This window comes from Colius striatus, chromosome 12, assembly GCF_028858725.1.
Source record: "Colius striatus isolate bColStr4 chromosome 12, bColStr4.1.hap1, whole genome shotgun sequence".
NCBI classification, from domain to species: Eukaryota; Metazoa; Chordata; class Aves; order Coliiformes; family Coliidae; genus Colius; species Colius striatus.
Window position 1 is genome coordinate 23,512,039 of NC_084770.1, and position 13,417 is coordinate 23,525,455.

The 13,417-nt window shown below is 51.3% G+C and overlaps 2 protein-coding genes across 20 annotated transcripts in view; both read right to left on the reverse strand.

Moving 5' to 3' along the window:
- P2RY1 (purinergic receptor P2Y1) overlaps nucleotides 1-6,317 on the reverse strand; it is a 31,473-nt gene extending 25,156 nt beyond the window's left edge. For all 3 annotated transcript variants that reach the window (XM_062005435.1, XM_062005434.1, XM_062005433.1), the window contains exon 1: nucleotides 6,100-6,317. The gene's annotated coding sequence lies outside the window, so the exon portion shown is untranslated. The remainder of the gene's footprint in view (nucleotides 1-6,099) is intronic.
- Nucleotides 6,318-7,889: 1,572 nt separating this feature from the next.
- Nucleotides 7,890-13,417, reverse strand: part of MBNL1 (muscleblind like splicing regulator 1) — a 91,460-nt gene continuing 85,932 nt past the window's right edge. For all 17 annotated transcript variants that reach the window (XM_062005340.1, XM_062005354.1, XM_062005339.1 and 14 more), the window contains 2 exons: nucleotides 12,769-12,843; nucleotides 7,890-11,420 (listed from right to left, as the gene is read on the reverse strand). In XM_062005340.1, coding sequence (XP_061861324.1) covers nucleotides 12,787-12,843 — 57 coding nt within the window. In that variant the 3' untranslated portion in view covers nucleotides 7,890-11,420; nucleotides 12,769-12,786. The remainder of the gene's footprint in view (nucleotides 11,421-12,768; nucleotides 12,844-13,417) is intronic.

The following is a 13,417-nucleotide window of genomic DNA, read 5'->3' on the forward strand; positions in this document are numbered from 1 at the left end:
TTTTCCTCCTCAGATGAACAATGTTTATGTGATTGCAGTAATTTCTGCAGCAGTTGAGCACCAAGCTCCGTGTCACTGTGCTGCTGGGGCACAGGGACTGGCCGGGATGGCCTTTGGGTTGGTTGGTGTCTTGGGGAGTTTTAATGTTAGCTGCCTCCCATGCTTGCAGCCACAGTAAATGGAGCTGCTGTGCTGCTCCCCCCTTAGAAACCCAAACCACGGCGAGTGTGGCTCCCCAGCACAGGCCACACACCAGCAGCCTCGGCCCCACAAAGCTCATCAGGTAATTAAGAGATAAACTCGCCTCTGAGCCTCTGTAATCTGGCATGTGTCTGACAAGGAGACACTATTAAAACACCTCCCCACAGGATCTGCAGTCTCTTTTGTACAGATTAGAGCGCCTTGCCCAACCAGATCACATCTGCAGAGACTCGCCTCAGAACGTGGCCATCCCCCCCACTGCTGGCACTCAGCAGCACTTTTCTCATACCTTATCTCATTTTTGTATATGGGCTTTTTTTTTTCCTGCACAGACATTCAAAGACCAGAACTCGTCAGGAGAAACAAGTGCCAAGATGCTGTGGTGAGACCGGTGGTACCCACAGGACCCAGCCCAGTGCCACTCAGAGTGAGCTGGGGCACAGCACCCCACTGCCCAGGGCTGCATCCCCATGGCTGCTGGCACAGGTTATGCAGGGATGGTGAAGGCCAGCAGCTTCCCTGGGGCTGCAGGTTCTGCATTTGGCATTGCAGCGCGTGAGCTTTGCCTGGAGCAGTGCTGGCTGCTGCCAGCGGCTCTGTGGCACAGCCCAGCCGTGCTGGCTCAGTTGCGGCAGGAGCACACGCTCCCCTTACCGAAAGCGCCTGGATCCCACCGTGGGAGCCAGCCTGGGAAGAGGAGAAGGGTGCGAAGCCAACACGCCTCAACTGCCACAAATATGTAGGACAAAATACAAGCTGCAGCATGGTTTTAGTGCTCATCTCCTCCCCTTTTTTTTGGGGAGAAGGTGTGACACAGCCACGCTTCTGCCCTGATTAAGCCAGTCCCAAGAGATGCTGCGATGGGGCGGCACATTGCCGGCACAGGAGCCCCGGCACGAAGGATGAGGTGGGAGCACCACATGGGCTCCGGGGCCGATGCCACATGGCACAGACGGCCGGGCCTCCCCCGGGCCTCGGAGCTGAGTCACATCCCGCGGAGGCAGCGCACGGGGATGTCCCGGCACAGCCCCAGGCACAGCGCCGGGCAGCAGCGTGGGCTCCGAGCTGAGGCCCTGCACCTCGCCCCAGGGCCACAGCGGGCTTGGCCAGGGACCCGCTTCCCAGACAAGAAGAGACACGAAGCTGTTGACACACTTCTTCCTGTTCCCATTCAAAGCTACAGCGCGAGCAGCACCGCGGGAGCGTCACGAGCTGGATGGAGTTAACAGGTTTCTTCCCAGAACAAGTCTTCAGCTCAGAGGGGCAGGACATGAGGGATTAAAAAATTAATACCAAGCTGTGTTTGCCTGGGAGGGCGGCGGCAGCACGTTCAAAACCCACTGCCAACTCCTTCCCTGGCTCCTGCCCTGTAGTGGCCTGAACTGATGCCACTTGGAAAGTGAAAGACTTGGGTAGCAGTTTGGTTCAAATAATCAGTAATATCCCTTGTGCTGGGAAAGAATGTACAAATAGCACAAGAAAACGCTGCCTGTCCATCACGGCTGGGCACCTTCAAACTGCCGCCCTACAACCCACTGCCTGGAGTTACAGGGGGCAGGGAAAGGGGGAAAAGAGGGAAAAGGAGAAAAAAATGAAGAACTGCTGGGAAGTGTGTCAGTTCCCCTGCACCCCCGGCCCTCCCCTGCGTGCCAGGCTGCAGGGCTGCCAGCCCCAGCACAGCCCGCGGGGAGGGGAGGGGAGTGCTGCCCGCCTCCAGAACCCGGCGCAATGCAAAATGCCAGGAAGCAAATCGGGAAGTGGCGAGGCCTACGTTTTAGCACTGAATCCGAAATGACAGAGAAGAGGCATGTGACAAGCAGAGCAGTTGCTGACTCTGGGTGCTGCCCGTGGGACGTCAGCCCGTGCCTGCGTGTTGGCGTTTCACAGCATATGGGGCCAGCTCTGTCCTGTCCCATCCCGACCTGTCCCATCCCGTCCCCGTGGGAGCAGGGCAGTGCTCAGCCTCAGATCCCAGGGTGCTCGAGGGCAGGGGGCTCGGGCTGTGCAGGGCTGTGCCTGGGGGGTTTGGTGCGTGTGCACACGGCTGCTGAGGCGCCGGGCACAGCCCCTGCTCCCTTCTTGCGAAAAGGAGGGCTCCTGCCAGCATCTGTTGAGCAGGGAGAGAGGCGCGTGTGGACTGGCAGCTGGATTAGGCTTCTGCTGTCATGAAAGCAATGTGAAAACTGAATTCCTGAGAAAGAAAACAGATTGGGTAACAGAAGATTGCCCCATTTACCTCCTGGTGAGTCAGAAAGCAGCAAACCTGACACCTCTGCTTGGCTGCAGCACCCCTGGCACCTCTGCTCCCTGTTTGACTGCAGCACCCTTGCTCCCTGTTTGACTGCAGCACCCCATAGCAGTAGATAACGACCTGGAGGAGGAGGAGGAATCCAACCCCTCACTTGGCTCCAGAGTATCTGCCCACCAGGCTCTGCCCAGCAGCACCTCCTGGGTGCCCCAGCTCAGGGACCCTCAGGCCCCCCTGGCCAGAGCCCCTGGGAGCAGCAGCAGCCACAGACCAGTGCCCCAGGCTGCTAATGCAAAACAAAATCCCAGGCAATTCCTGTGTTCTAATTTTCTCACAGATTTAACCAAGTGCATTATGCTAATTAAAGATAATGTTACCCTGAACTCCAGTGTTACAGCCCTGTCCCAGCTGGGTGTGGGTCTGTGGGCTGGTGTCTCAGCAGCGTGGCGTTGGCACAGACATTGGCGGTCCTCATGGGTCCCTGGACCCCAAGGAGCTGCTGTGCAGAGGAGCAGCAGAAGAGCAGCTCCCTCTGCACCCCCTCCAGGCTCCCCCATCCTCCGGCTGCCAGCCAAAAGCGGAGAGACCGGGAAAAAACAGAGGCCAAAAAGGGGATGGGAGGCCAGAAAATACAGAGACTGCCTTTACCACCCCCTCTCTGGACTGAAGGCGGGGGGATGCCGACTGCTGTGCTGGGGCTGTGCCAGGAGCACGGGGCTCGTGGGCTGGGCTGCAGCAGCAGGTGAGCAGAGACCCTTCCATTGCACTGAACTGCTGGCCTCGGAGCACGTGGGGAGCTCCTGCCCAACTGTGCTGCAGATAAAACGCTTGCACCACGCTCAGGGAGGCACGGCCTGCAAACAGCATGGAGGGGTGCGAGGGAACCAACACAAAGCAGCCAACATCTGCTACTGGGAGAAACTAAGGCAGCGATGCAGCAGTAAGTGACACTGGGAAGGAATGCTGATGGATGATCACATACCCCCAGCTTTACAGGGCAACTGTGACTCTTGTTCTCTCAAGCTCGCTTGCAAAAGTTGCTCTTTTTCACTCTGTGCCTCTATTTTAGGATGAATTTTCAGTTCAGCACAGATGTTCAGAACTGGGCTTCATGCAGTAACGATCTTTTCACATCATTTTCCTTTTTGCACTAGAAATCATGAACAGGAGCTGGAGCCAGCAGCAGCTGTCAAAGGCTGGGTAAAGTGCCAAATGGGATATATTCCCCCCTTTGCTTCCAGCTGCCAACGCCACAGCCCCACAACTGTGTTCACAGACCCCTTCACCATCAGTGTTGGTGCCCCCTGCACCCCTCTCATGTGCAAACCTGGGCTGGACACAGGAAAGCTGGCAGCAGAAATACCCATGAGGTGGGAAGCAGCTCCTACAGAGCCAGAGCACAGCAGCTCTCAGCACCTAAGGAGTGCACAGCAATGAAAGCACTGGGTGCTGTGCCGGGCGCCTCTTCACGCTCCTTGTTCAGGATTTCAGGACACCCCATGTTCCACTGCCCAGCACCATCGGGGCTGTGGCACCACTGCTACTGCTCAGCACCAAGCCAGCCTCAAACTCCCCCAGCATTAAACATCCCCTTGCCAAAACAGTGGCAAGCACTGGTGTGGCTCTGTCACGGGCAGCAAAACCAAAGGCACAGCTGGCGAGCGCAGGCATCACCGCTCAGCAAGAGGCAGGGCTGAGCCAAGCCCGGACAGAGCTGCCTGGGCTCTGCACAAACCATGCGGCGGGTCCACCTGGATTTGCCAGACCTGCCCCTGAACACCGAGACCACGCTCAAGGAGTGCCAGGAACAGCTCTTCTCCGTGCACTGGTGAGGAGCCGCGGTGCCGGAGCCGTGGCACGTGGGCTGCTGGTGGGACACAACGCTCCGTTTTTGGCCTTCTCAAGACAAGCAGCTAGGCTGAGATTTGCCCCCACAGCAGAGGTCAACTTGTTGCCACAGGAGTTTCCCCTCATGACACTGCACCCTACAAATGCTAACAAGAAGATACACAGTTCGTTTTGTATAAAGTGTGGTTTCGGGCTCTTAAGAGCCAGCCATGCTCGGGAGGACGGCAGAAAGCTGCAGCTTCCGCTGCTGACCTTTGCCTGGACCAGAGGTATGTGTTTAGAAGAGAAAAACGAGATGTGGGTGGGAAAGGCAATGAGCAACAGTGCTTCACAGAAGGCCTTGGTTTGTGTTTCTTAATCAGTGCTTTGCAAAGCCTCTGCAGAGTGCTATGGCCAGAGGCACCATGGCTGTGCCAGCAGTGAGATCCTCGCTGAAGCAGCTGCCTGTCAGCTGTGCCGAGGCTCTTCAGCCCGGCCCTTCGCACACTCCGCAGCTCTGCTCGGCAACACGCTGCCAGGCGTCTGGAGAGGCTGCACCCACACCACAGCCAGCTCCACTGCAGGAGGCACATCCCTCTCAACTCCCTAACGCCAGCAGCAAGACCCATTACCCCCACGTGCTTTCATCACTCACTCTCATGGCCACCACAGAGGCCTAAACCCGGGGGAACACCACGGCCTCACAGCCCCACTGCTGCTTTGCATCGCCTCCCAGAAGCGGGCCGGTTGGGCTGGACCTTGGCCCGGCTGACTGGGCAAGGAGACCCACGCCAGGCCATGGCACACCCCGTGCTGGCAGCATCCTGAGTCTGGGGATGAGCTGCAGCCCAAAGAAGCTGCCCCACAGCCCAAACCATGCCTGTCCCACAGCCCAAACCATGCCTGTCCCACAGCCCAAACCATGCCTGCCCCACAGCCCAAACCATGCCTGCCCCACAGCCCAAACCATGCCTGCCCCACAGCACAAACCATGCCTGTCCCACAGCACAAACCATGCCCGAACTACAGCACAAACCATGCCTGAACTACAGCCCAAACCATGCCTGAACTACAGCCCAAACCATACCTGTCCCACAGCACAAACCATGCCTGTCCCACAGCACAAACCATGCCTGTCCCACAGCACAAACCATGCCTGTCCCACAGCACAAACCATGCCTGTCCCACTGCACAAACCATGTCTGTCCCACAGCACAAACCATGCCTGTCCCACAGCACAAACCATGCCTGTCCCACAGCACAAACCATGCCTGTCCCACAGCACAAACCATGCCCAAACTACAGCCCAAACCATGACTGAACTACAGCCCAAACCATGCCTAAACTACAGCCCAAACCATGCCTGAACTACAGCCCAAACCATGCCTGTCCCACAGCACAAACCATGCCTGCCCTACAGTCCAAACTATACCTGCGCCACAGCACAAACCAAGCCCAAACTACAGCACAAACCATGCCTGAACTACAGCCCAAACCATGCCTGTCCCACAGCACAAACCACGCCTGAACTACAGCCCAAACCATGCCTGTCCCACAGCACGAACCATGCCCAAACTACAGCACAAACCACGCCTGCCTCACAGCACAAACCATGCCTGAACTACAGCCCAAACCATGCCCAAACTACAGCACAAGCCACACCTGCCCCACTGCACAAACCATGTCTGCCCCACTGCACAAACCATGCCTGCCCCACTGCACAAACCATGCCTGTCCCACAGCACAAACCATGCCTGCCCCACAGTCCAAACTATACCTGCCCCACAGCACAAATCATGCCTGCCCCAGCCATCAGCACCTACCTGCACATTCCACGACCCTCAGCTCCCTCCTGCTGCTCTGCCTCCCTGCTGCTCTGCTGCCTCTGGCCCTTCAGCCCCAGCTGAGCCCCATCAGGACCTTCCCTCAGCACCTGTGCAGCCCCAGACCTGCCCCTCTGCTGCTCAGCTGCCGGGGCTGAGGCCCACAGGGACCCTGGGTCCCGCTGTGCCGGAGCAGCGATGTGCCCAATGCCCAGCAACCAGTGCTGCTGGGACTATGGACAGGAGTGTGATCTGCTCTGGAAACAGGCAGGAAACAGGCTTTTTAAAAAGATTACAACTATGTAGGTCTGTAAAAAGACCCTCAGAGTCACTCTGTTTCCTTCCTCCTGACATCATCCCCTCTCTCGTCGCAAATCTCACACAGGCAGTTCAAAGCCCTTTTCGGGCTTTTGCTCCCACTTCCCCAGAGGTGGAGAATGCTCCCCTCATTTCAGACAGCACGTCCGCTGCACACTCGCGTGGATGCCTCAGAATTTAGTTTGAACAACTGCTGGAGCTGTTTCTGCTCCTGCTGCTGTTACCTCCCAGCCTGACTGGCGAGGTCCCATGGGCTTCCGGGGCCACAGACGCGGACGCTGCTTTGGCAGGAGCTCCTTCTCGTGGCTCTTCACAGCATCTGAGCAGTTTTACTTCTGTCAGCTCTCTGGCTGCAGGCAGAGCTGCTGCTGGGGACCTGCTCAGTGGCAGCCTGAGACCCCCGGCACCTGCTGCCTGCAGCGGAGGGCCCTGTGTGACACCAGCCTCCCCTTGGCCTCCTCCCTGATGTTGGCCACAGGAGCTCTTAACCACGGGAACCCCCACGACCACCTTCATTAACCTGAGAGAAAAATAAAGCCCTTTTCTTTTAGATTTGGAACCTTCGTGCTGCTTGCCATGGGGATTTTTTCACTCAGCAGCTCAATGCAATGACAAATGACAACACTGGTGTCAGCGTGAGCATGGACGCACACGCAGGCGAGCGAGGGGGTGTTCAGGCAGAGGAGGCATCTCCACGTGCCCAGCTGAAAAACGGGTACATAACACGTTTGAAACACCAGCCCTCCTGCAAGGCCTCTCAGGCTGTGCTGCACCCCTCGCCTGCCACCAGCACCAGATGCACGGGGTCTCTCTGCCACCTGCACTGTGGACGGCTTGGCCTGGATCCTCAGCAGCCTGGTGCTTCAGGTTTATCCTCTGCCTTTAACACCGCACACACTGAGTAGCCTTAACATCTACACTCTACATGGCACAGTCTGTGCTGTTGCAGAAAGAACCTGAGCCAGCACACAGCTTCTTCCCCCAAATAGAAGGGACCTTTAGAGACCATCTAGTCCACCCTCCCTGCAGAAGCAGGGTCACCTAGATCAGGTCGCACAGGAACGTGTCTAGGCAGGTCTTGAAAACCTTCAAGGAAGGAGCCTCCACAACTCCTCTGGGCAGCCTGTGCCAGGGCTCCCTCACCTGAACAGTGAAACAGTTTGTTCTTATGTTTAAGTGGAACTTTTAGTGTTCCAGCTTCATCCCATCACCCCTTGTCCTGTTGCTGGATACTATAGACAAAAGGGATGTCCCAACCTCCTGACACCCACCCTTTAGATATTGGTAAATGTTAATAAGATCCCCCCTCAGTCTCCTCTTCTCCAGACTCAACAGCCCCAGGTCCTGCAGTCTTTCATCATATGAAAGATGTTCCAGTCCCCTGATCATCTCCCTTCTGCCAAACCAACACGCCAATAAAACTAAACCCCAGGAAGCGGTGCCATTTGTAACCTGAAATAGAGAAACGTAACTATGAAAGGGAACTTTTATTAGGGCAATTTCACTTTATTTTTTCCATACAGCAAGGTCAACTATAGCAGTAATAATAAAATAAGCATAAAAACAAATTGCAGCCCAGGACAGAGTACATAATCTGGAGCAACTACAAGCAAAAAGTAAGTCTGTGGTTACATAATCGTAAAACCAAGCACATCTGTCCTTTCAGCAGATGAAAGTCGCGGGGTTGCAGTAAGTGCAACTTTGTCCACAATTGAGTGAGCGCTGGAGACACCGCACACGCGAGGGCCCCGCCACTGCATCCCCCCAGCTTTGGCATAGGTGACAGGGAGGTTTCTCCAGCGCTTTGCCCATTCAAGGGTGAGATTGCCCAGGGTTGGTTTGGGTTTGTTTTTTTTTCACCTGCTAAAAGAACAGGACCACTACAGCAATAAAAAATAATCACATAACAACTACAGCTACGGTGTGCTGTTCGGTTTGCCTGTCCATGATTTAACTCTCTTGTGAAAGCCAGTATTTCTTTTGAAGAACCTTTTTTTTTTGTGTGTGAACAATAAACCACTGAAATTGTCAGAAACTGGTTTGAGTAGCATATATCTTTAATATACCTTTGGATACTTTAAACATGCAGTAGTTTTGGCTAATGTAGGAGTACCTGACCCGTGGTCTCACCTCGATGCTCTCCAGAACCTGCTTTTTTTTTTCTTTTCATATTTTTTTCCTTTTTTTTTTTTCCATTTTTATCTTTTTTTTTTTTTGGTTTTGTTTTCCTTAATGATCTTCAGGCAGATTTGAACCAGTGGAGCTTTTGTCAGTCATGAGATCTTGGAAGGATGGCGTCTCTTTCCAGCTGAAAAAATCCTGGCAAACTACAAGCTGTCCACAAAAAGCAAAGCAACTTTTTTGGAAGGGGTATGGAGTGCTAACTCTGTGCCACTTTTGCAAGCAATTTTGTTCAGCCTGTCATTTTATTAGCCTTAACAAAACTCCTTGTAATTATAGACATTTTTATTCAAAATAAGATCTTACTATTATACAGGTTTCTCTCTTTTTTGACTATATACAGAAGTGCAAAAAGTCAACCTTCTCTCTATACGTTCCCACATGCTAAACTGCAGCATAATCAACCCTCAAGAGTTTGCACACACACGCTATAATTCTCGTTACGTAAACTTTGAGTATTTGGATTATCAACAAAAAGTCCCTTGATCTATTGATTATGCAGCTTATTTATAACAAGGCCTGATATTCAGGGATCTCAAAAAATATTTAAACAATATTTTAACATTTGAAATGGATACAGTAGAAAATAAATTTTACTCTAATATCTAGGAACTAGATCTTCTCATAACAACTAATTACAAACAAAATAAATCATCAAAATATTACTCAATTGTCTGCCAGGATTGTTGCCATAGCAACAACTTAACTCCTTACTTAGCAATGATTATATAATTATAAGATATCCATATAAAAGATCTTTGTTCTTTTAATGAAAACTAGACAGGAACTAACAATGACTGACATTCTTACATTGTAATAGTAAATCAGTAAAATAGAAATCATCTCGTTAACAAGAATACGAATACCCATCTGACGCTACATGGAAATGCAAAACCCAGGATGGCACGAAGAAAACTACTCTTCTTTTTGTTGTTGTTTTGTGTTTTGAAAAAGTCATCAGTAAACTCTAATAAAAACAAAACCCTACAGACTGAAATGGTATTCAACTGGTAATAGAAAAGGAAAAAAACAACCTAATAAACGTGAGGAAGAAAAACTACACTTTTAACAAGAAAAAAAATAAGTAAGATTCCATAATGTTTAGTAGCTACAATAACATGTGAAGTCACCTATACTTTCTTAACACGATTGAAATTACATTGGTATGGGTTTTAACCCGTAATGTAATAATCTAAGGCTTTAATAGATGTACAGTACAATCAGTAAAATCAACACGTCATTCTTACGTGATAAAGCATCTCTCAAGCATAAAAACCCGCAGCGGAGGGGCAGTACGGGGAGTTCTAAACCGAACTCGCGCTTCTCCCCCCCCACGCTGAGCCACACCAGGCTGTGCCACACGAGGCTGTGCCACACGAGGCTGTGTCACACCATGCCAGGCTGTGCCACACCACGCCAGGCAGCCAGGCCCAGCCCCACGCCAGCACTGAGCTGGGCAGAGCACAAATACCCTTCTACCAGCTGCAACATCCGAACCACAGAAAGGAATTCCTTTGGACGAATCCACGCTGAAAACTTGAATGCACATCTATCGTTTTGTTTTTCTTTTGTAAAGGCTTTCTAAGGCTATAAGCAGTTAATCTGAACAAAAAGTCACATATAAAAGTCACCCAAGTGTTCCACCCACCCGGTTTCTACGCTAACGAACGTCGTCGCCTCGCCGCGTTTTGGTTTGTCGTGGTCTGGTGTCAGTGCTTCTCGCGTCTTTGTTTAGAGTCACCACAGCAGTGTGACTGTGACGAAGTAAAAGTGAAACCCGGCTCTGCAGAGCATTTATAGTCCTTTTGACTTTCGACAGAGGCTATAAATAGAAGCAAAAGGAGTTCCTCCGACATTTGTTTCTGTGTCTCAGAAATGGCTTTTCCCTTTCGGATATCACGTTATACAGTAACACACACATAACTATCACACTACGATGCCTTAGCAGAGTTGATATATATGTCCAGTATGGGTTAATTTGTACGGCTAGAGTATCTTTCCTGTGCTGTCTACTGTTAACTGCAAGGACGAGTTGGCCATTTCTGAGACAGCTTTGGTTTGAAACAGAACGGTGCCCTTTGACTGGTTAGTACTAAGGAAGTAAGTGGAAACGTGGTTCTGAAAATAACACTGCAGAAAACAATCTTCTACTCGGATGTACGGTCTATGGCACTTCATGAGAATCCTTAACAACATGGTACTTAAAGCCATCGATGTGCTTTAAAATAGACACCGTTGTGGTTTTGCTTGGCACATTCATCTCTGTCAGATACCTCTCTTACCACTTCTTACAATCTATTACATTAAAAATATTACTCTTAAACAAAAATTACTGTGCATGCACGCTCTCGTCTATAATGGCAATTTTAAATACAAGGTGCACCTTTGTTATTTGTAAACCTTGAAAGAAATAAACTTACTTTAAAAAATTATATCTTGGTCTACAGACGTACCAATACATAATAGATTCATGGTTACACCATCGTCTGTCTTTTCAGGGTGACGGACATGATTATGTAGGAAACGGGCCGCAGGCGCGTGTCCGCATCCCGACGCGCGCTGCTGGGCTAGAAAAGACAGACAATGCTGCAGTTTCTAGACAATAAGATCACCTCAGCACGAATATCAATTAAATGTACAAAGTATATAGGCAACAGTGTGCAGTGGATTTCCACGCTCTCGTTTCGTCTCGTTAACATGCAAGGTGTGGATGTCGTACTGCTGAGGGAGTTTCCGAGTGCTGCTTGACGGTATATACACTATGGCTAATGAGCTCCTCCTCTTCCCACCAAACACACTGTCCTCTTCGCTTTACTTATGACCTAGAAAGGAAAGGAGACAAAGCCCTTTCAGCAGCCATCGCTTCCAGCACTACATCAGCCCAAACTTTACGCTTGAAGGCTGGGACCCAAACTTTAGACTCTGCCAGGGCAGAGGCTCCCACAGGCCCCAGTTCCCGCATCTCCCCCCAGCACAGTGTCCCAGAGCCTGGGCCCAGGCGCTGGCAGGCAGCTCCCCACAGCCTCATGCCCCTATAAGACAGTATTTGAGAGGCACCTGAACAGCCTCAGCACCCTGAGCCCTGTGCTCCCAAGGAAATTGCTCTTACTTCACTGCCCATCTAGTGTAGCTATCTCCCTGGTCTCTGTCGCCTGCTACATGAGACACCTCCAGAGAGTGACCTCTCCTCTGCCTCAGGATGGTCTCTAAAGCAGGGACACCCCGGTCCCAGCTGGCAGCAGAGGGAAGCCTGGGAGCAAGCTCAGGCTGCAGATGAGAGGTATCCCACCAGAGGCACTCAAGCAGTTTAACCACGTTTGTGCCCAGCTGAAAGGGATTACTATTATTATAAACCCACTGTGGCAATTCAGTTAATCCTCAGCCTAAGTAATAATTCCATTAGGGCTGAGCCATTCAATAAAAGCCACAGCAGAAATGGAGTGTGAAGGAGAGAATGGTAATACAAAGCACAGGCTGTCCTAGGGGAGGTGACGTGCTGCGGGGGGTCTTATGGCAACAGGCAGCTTAGGGACAGACTGGGAAACACAAGTTTGCTGAGAGGAAGATACAGGGTGAAAAAACTAAACCTCTGAAGCTTAGGCACACAAACTCAGATTTCAACTGCTGCAGGACAAAGGTCACAGCGTGAAAAGTTATCTGCAGCCTCTGTTTCTGCCAGCACAGTGCAGGTACAGCCTGAGGAACCTCTCCCTGCCACACCACCCCTGCCAGGAGCCTGACAGCCTGTGCTCAGGAGGAACCAACCTTCAGCCCGGCAGACGACTGAACCTGTGTTTTCAGAGGTGCTGCCTTTCCAAATCTGGAGATCTAAAATTCACCCTTGCTGAAGGCAGCTTAACTTAATAACCCGCCCCCTCGACCTGGCCCTTGGCTCACATCACTGCTGGAGCCATCATCTTTGATAAACAAAAGGTAAAACTCTGGTTTCAGACTCTCTGATTTTGCTGTATGGATGTGTACAAACAGACACAGCATCTGGTCCAACACGGGAGCTAACGAGGTCACTGCCAACTGTGGGATCTCCCCTCAGAGAAGGGCACGTCAGTGGAGTTCAGAGCCCCACCCCCCTGCAGCTTAGCCCCTGAAAAAAACAAACTATGCAGGTACAAAGCTAAGAAAAACACAAACAACAGCACATTGGGAACTTACTGTTTGATGACAAGGTGTCTACATCTGCGTAACATACTTGTGGCTAGTCAGATGTTCGGCAGATATTATGGGTATCTGCAGGCAGAAAATTCAAACAGTGAGTGACATGTGCAGCGAGCCACCCCAGACAGACAGCACTTGCTACAGAATGTAAGTTTGGAAAAGTGAGGATCAGCTGTGAGTTGGTGGTTTTTATACTGTAACTACAAGTTAAACTACAACTGGAGTGCTACAATAGCAACTTAAAACTGGAAAACGTTATAAAAAGTATAAATATCACTGGTCGTTTAGGCAATGAGAGAAGTTAAAATCTACACAAGTCATGCAGTGCAGTAATTGAAAATAGCCCTTTTTGTTGGCCTACACAAAACCCTGTGCTTTCAGTCAATCGTTTAAAAATCGTGAATTCTACAGTGACTCTGTTTCAATCTGATTTTGTGAAGTGTTCACTGCTTTCACTGTCTCGGTTTTTGGATGCCAAACCCATGATGCCCTGGGCTTGATTTTCATGGCTGGTGAAAATCCAGAGTGGAGAAGATGCTGCGGGCATTGCGGTGCAGTGGCTGAAAAGCAAAGGCTCCCCAAAGCAGTGAAACAATTCTCAAAATGCTACATCAGTACGTGGCTCTCTCCACGTGCCCCGTCAACT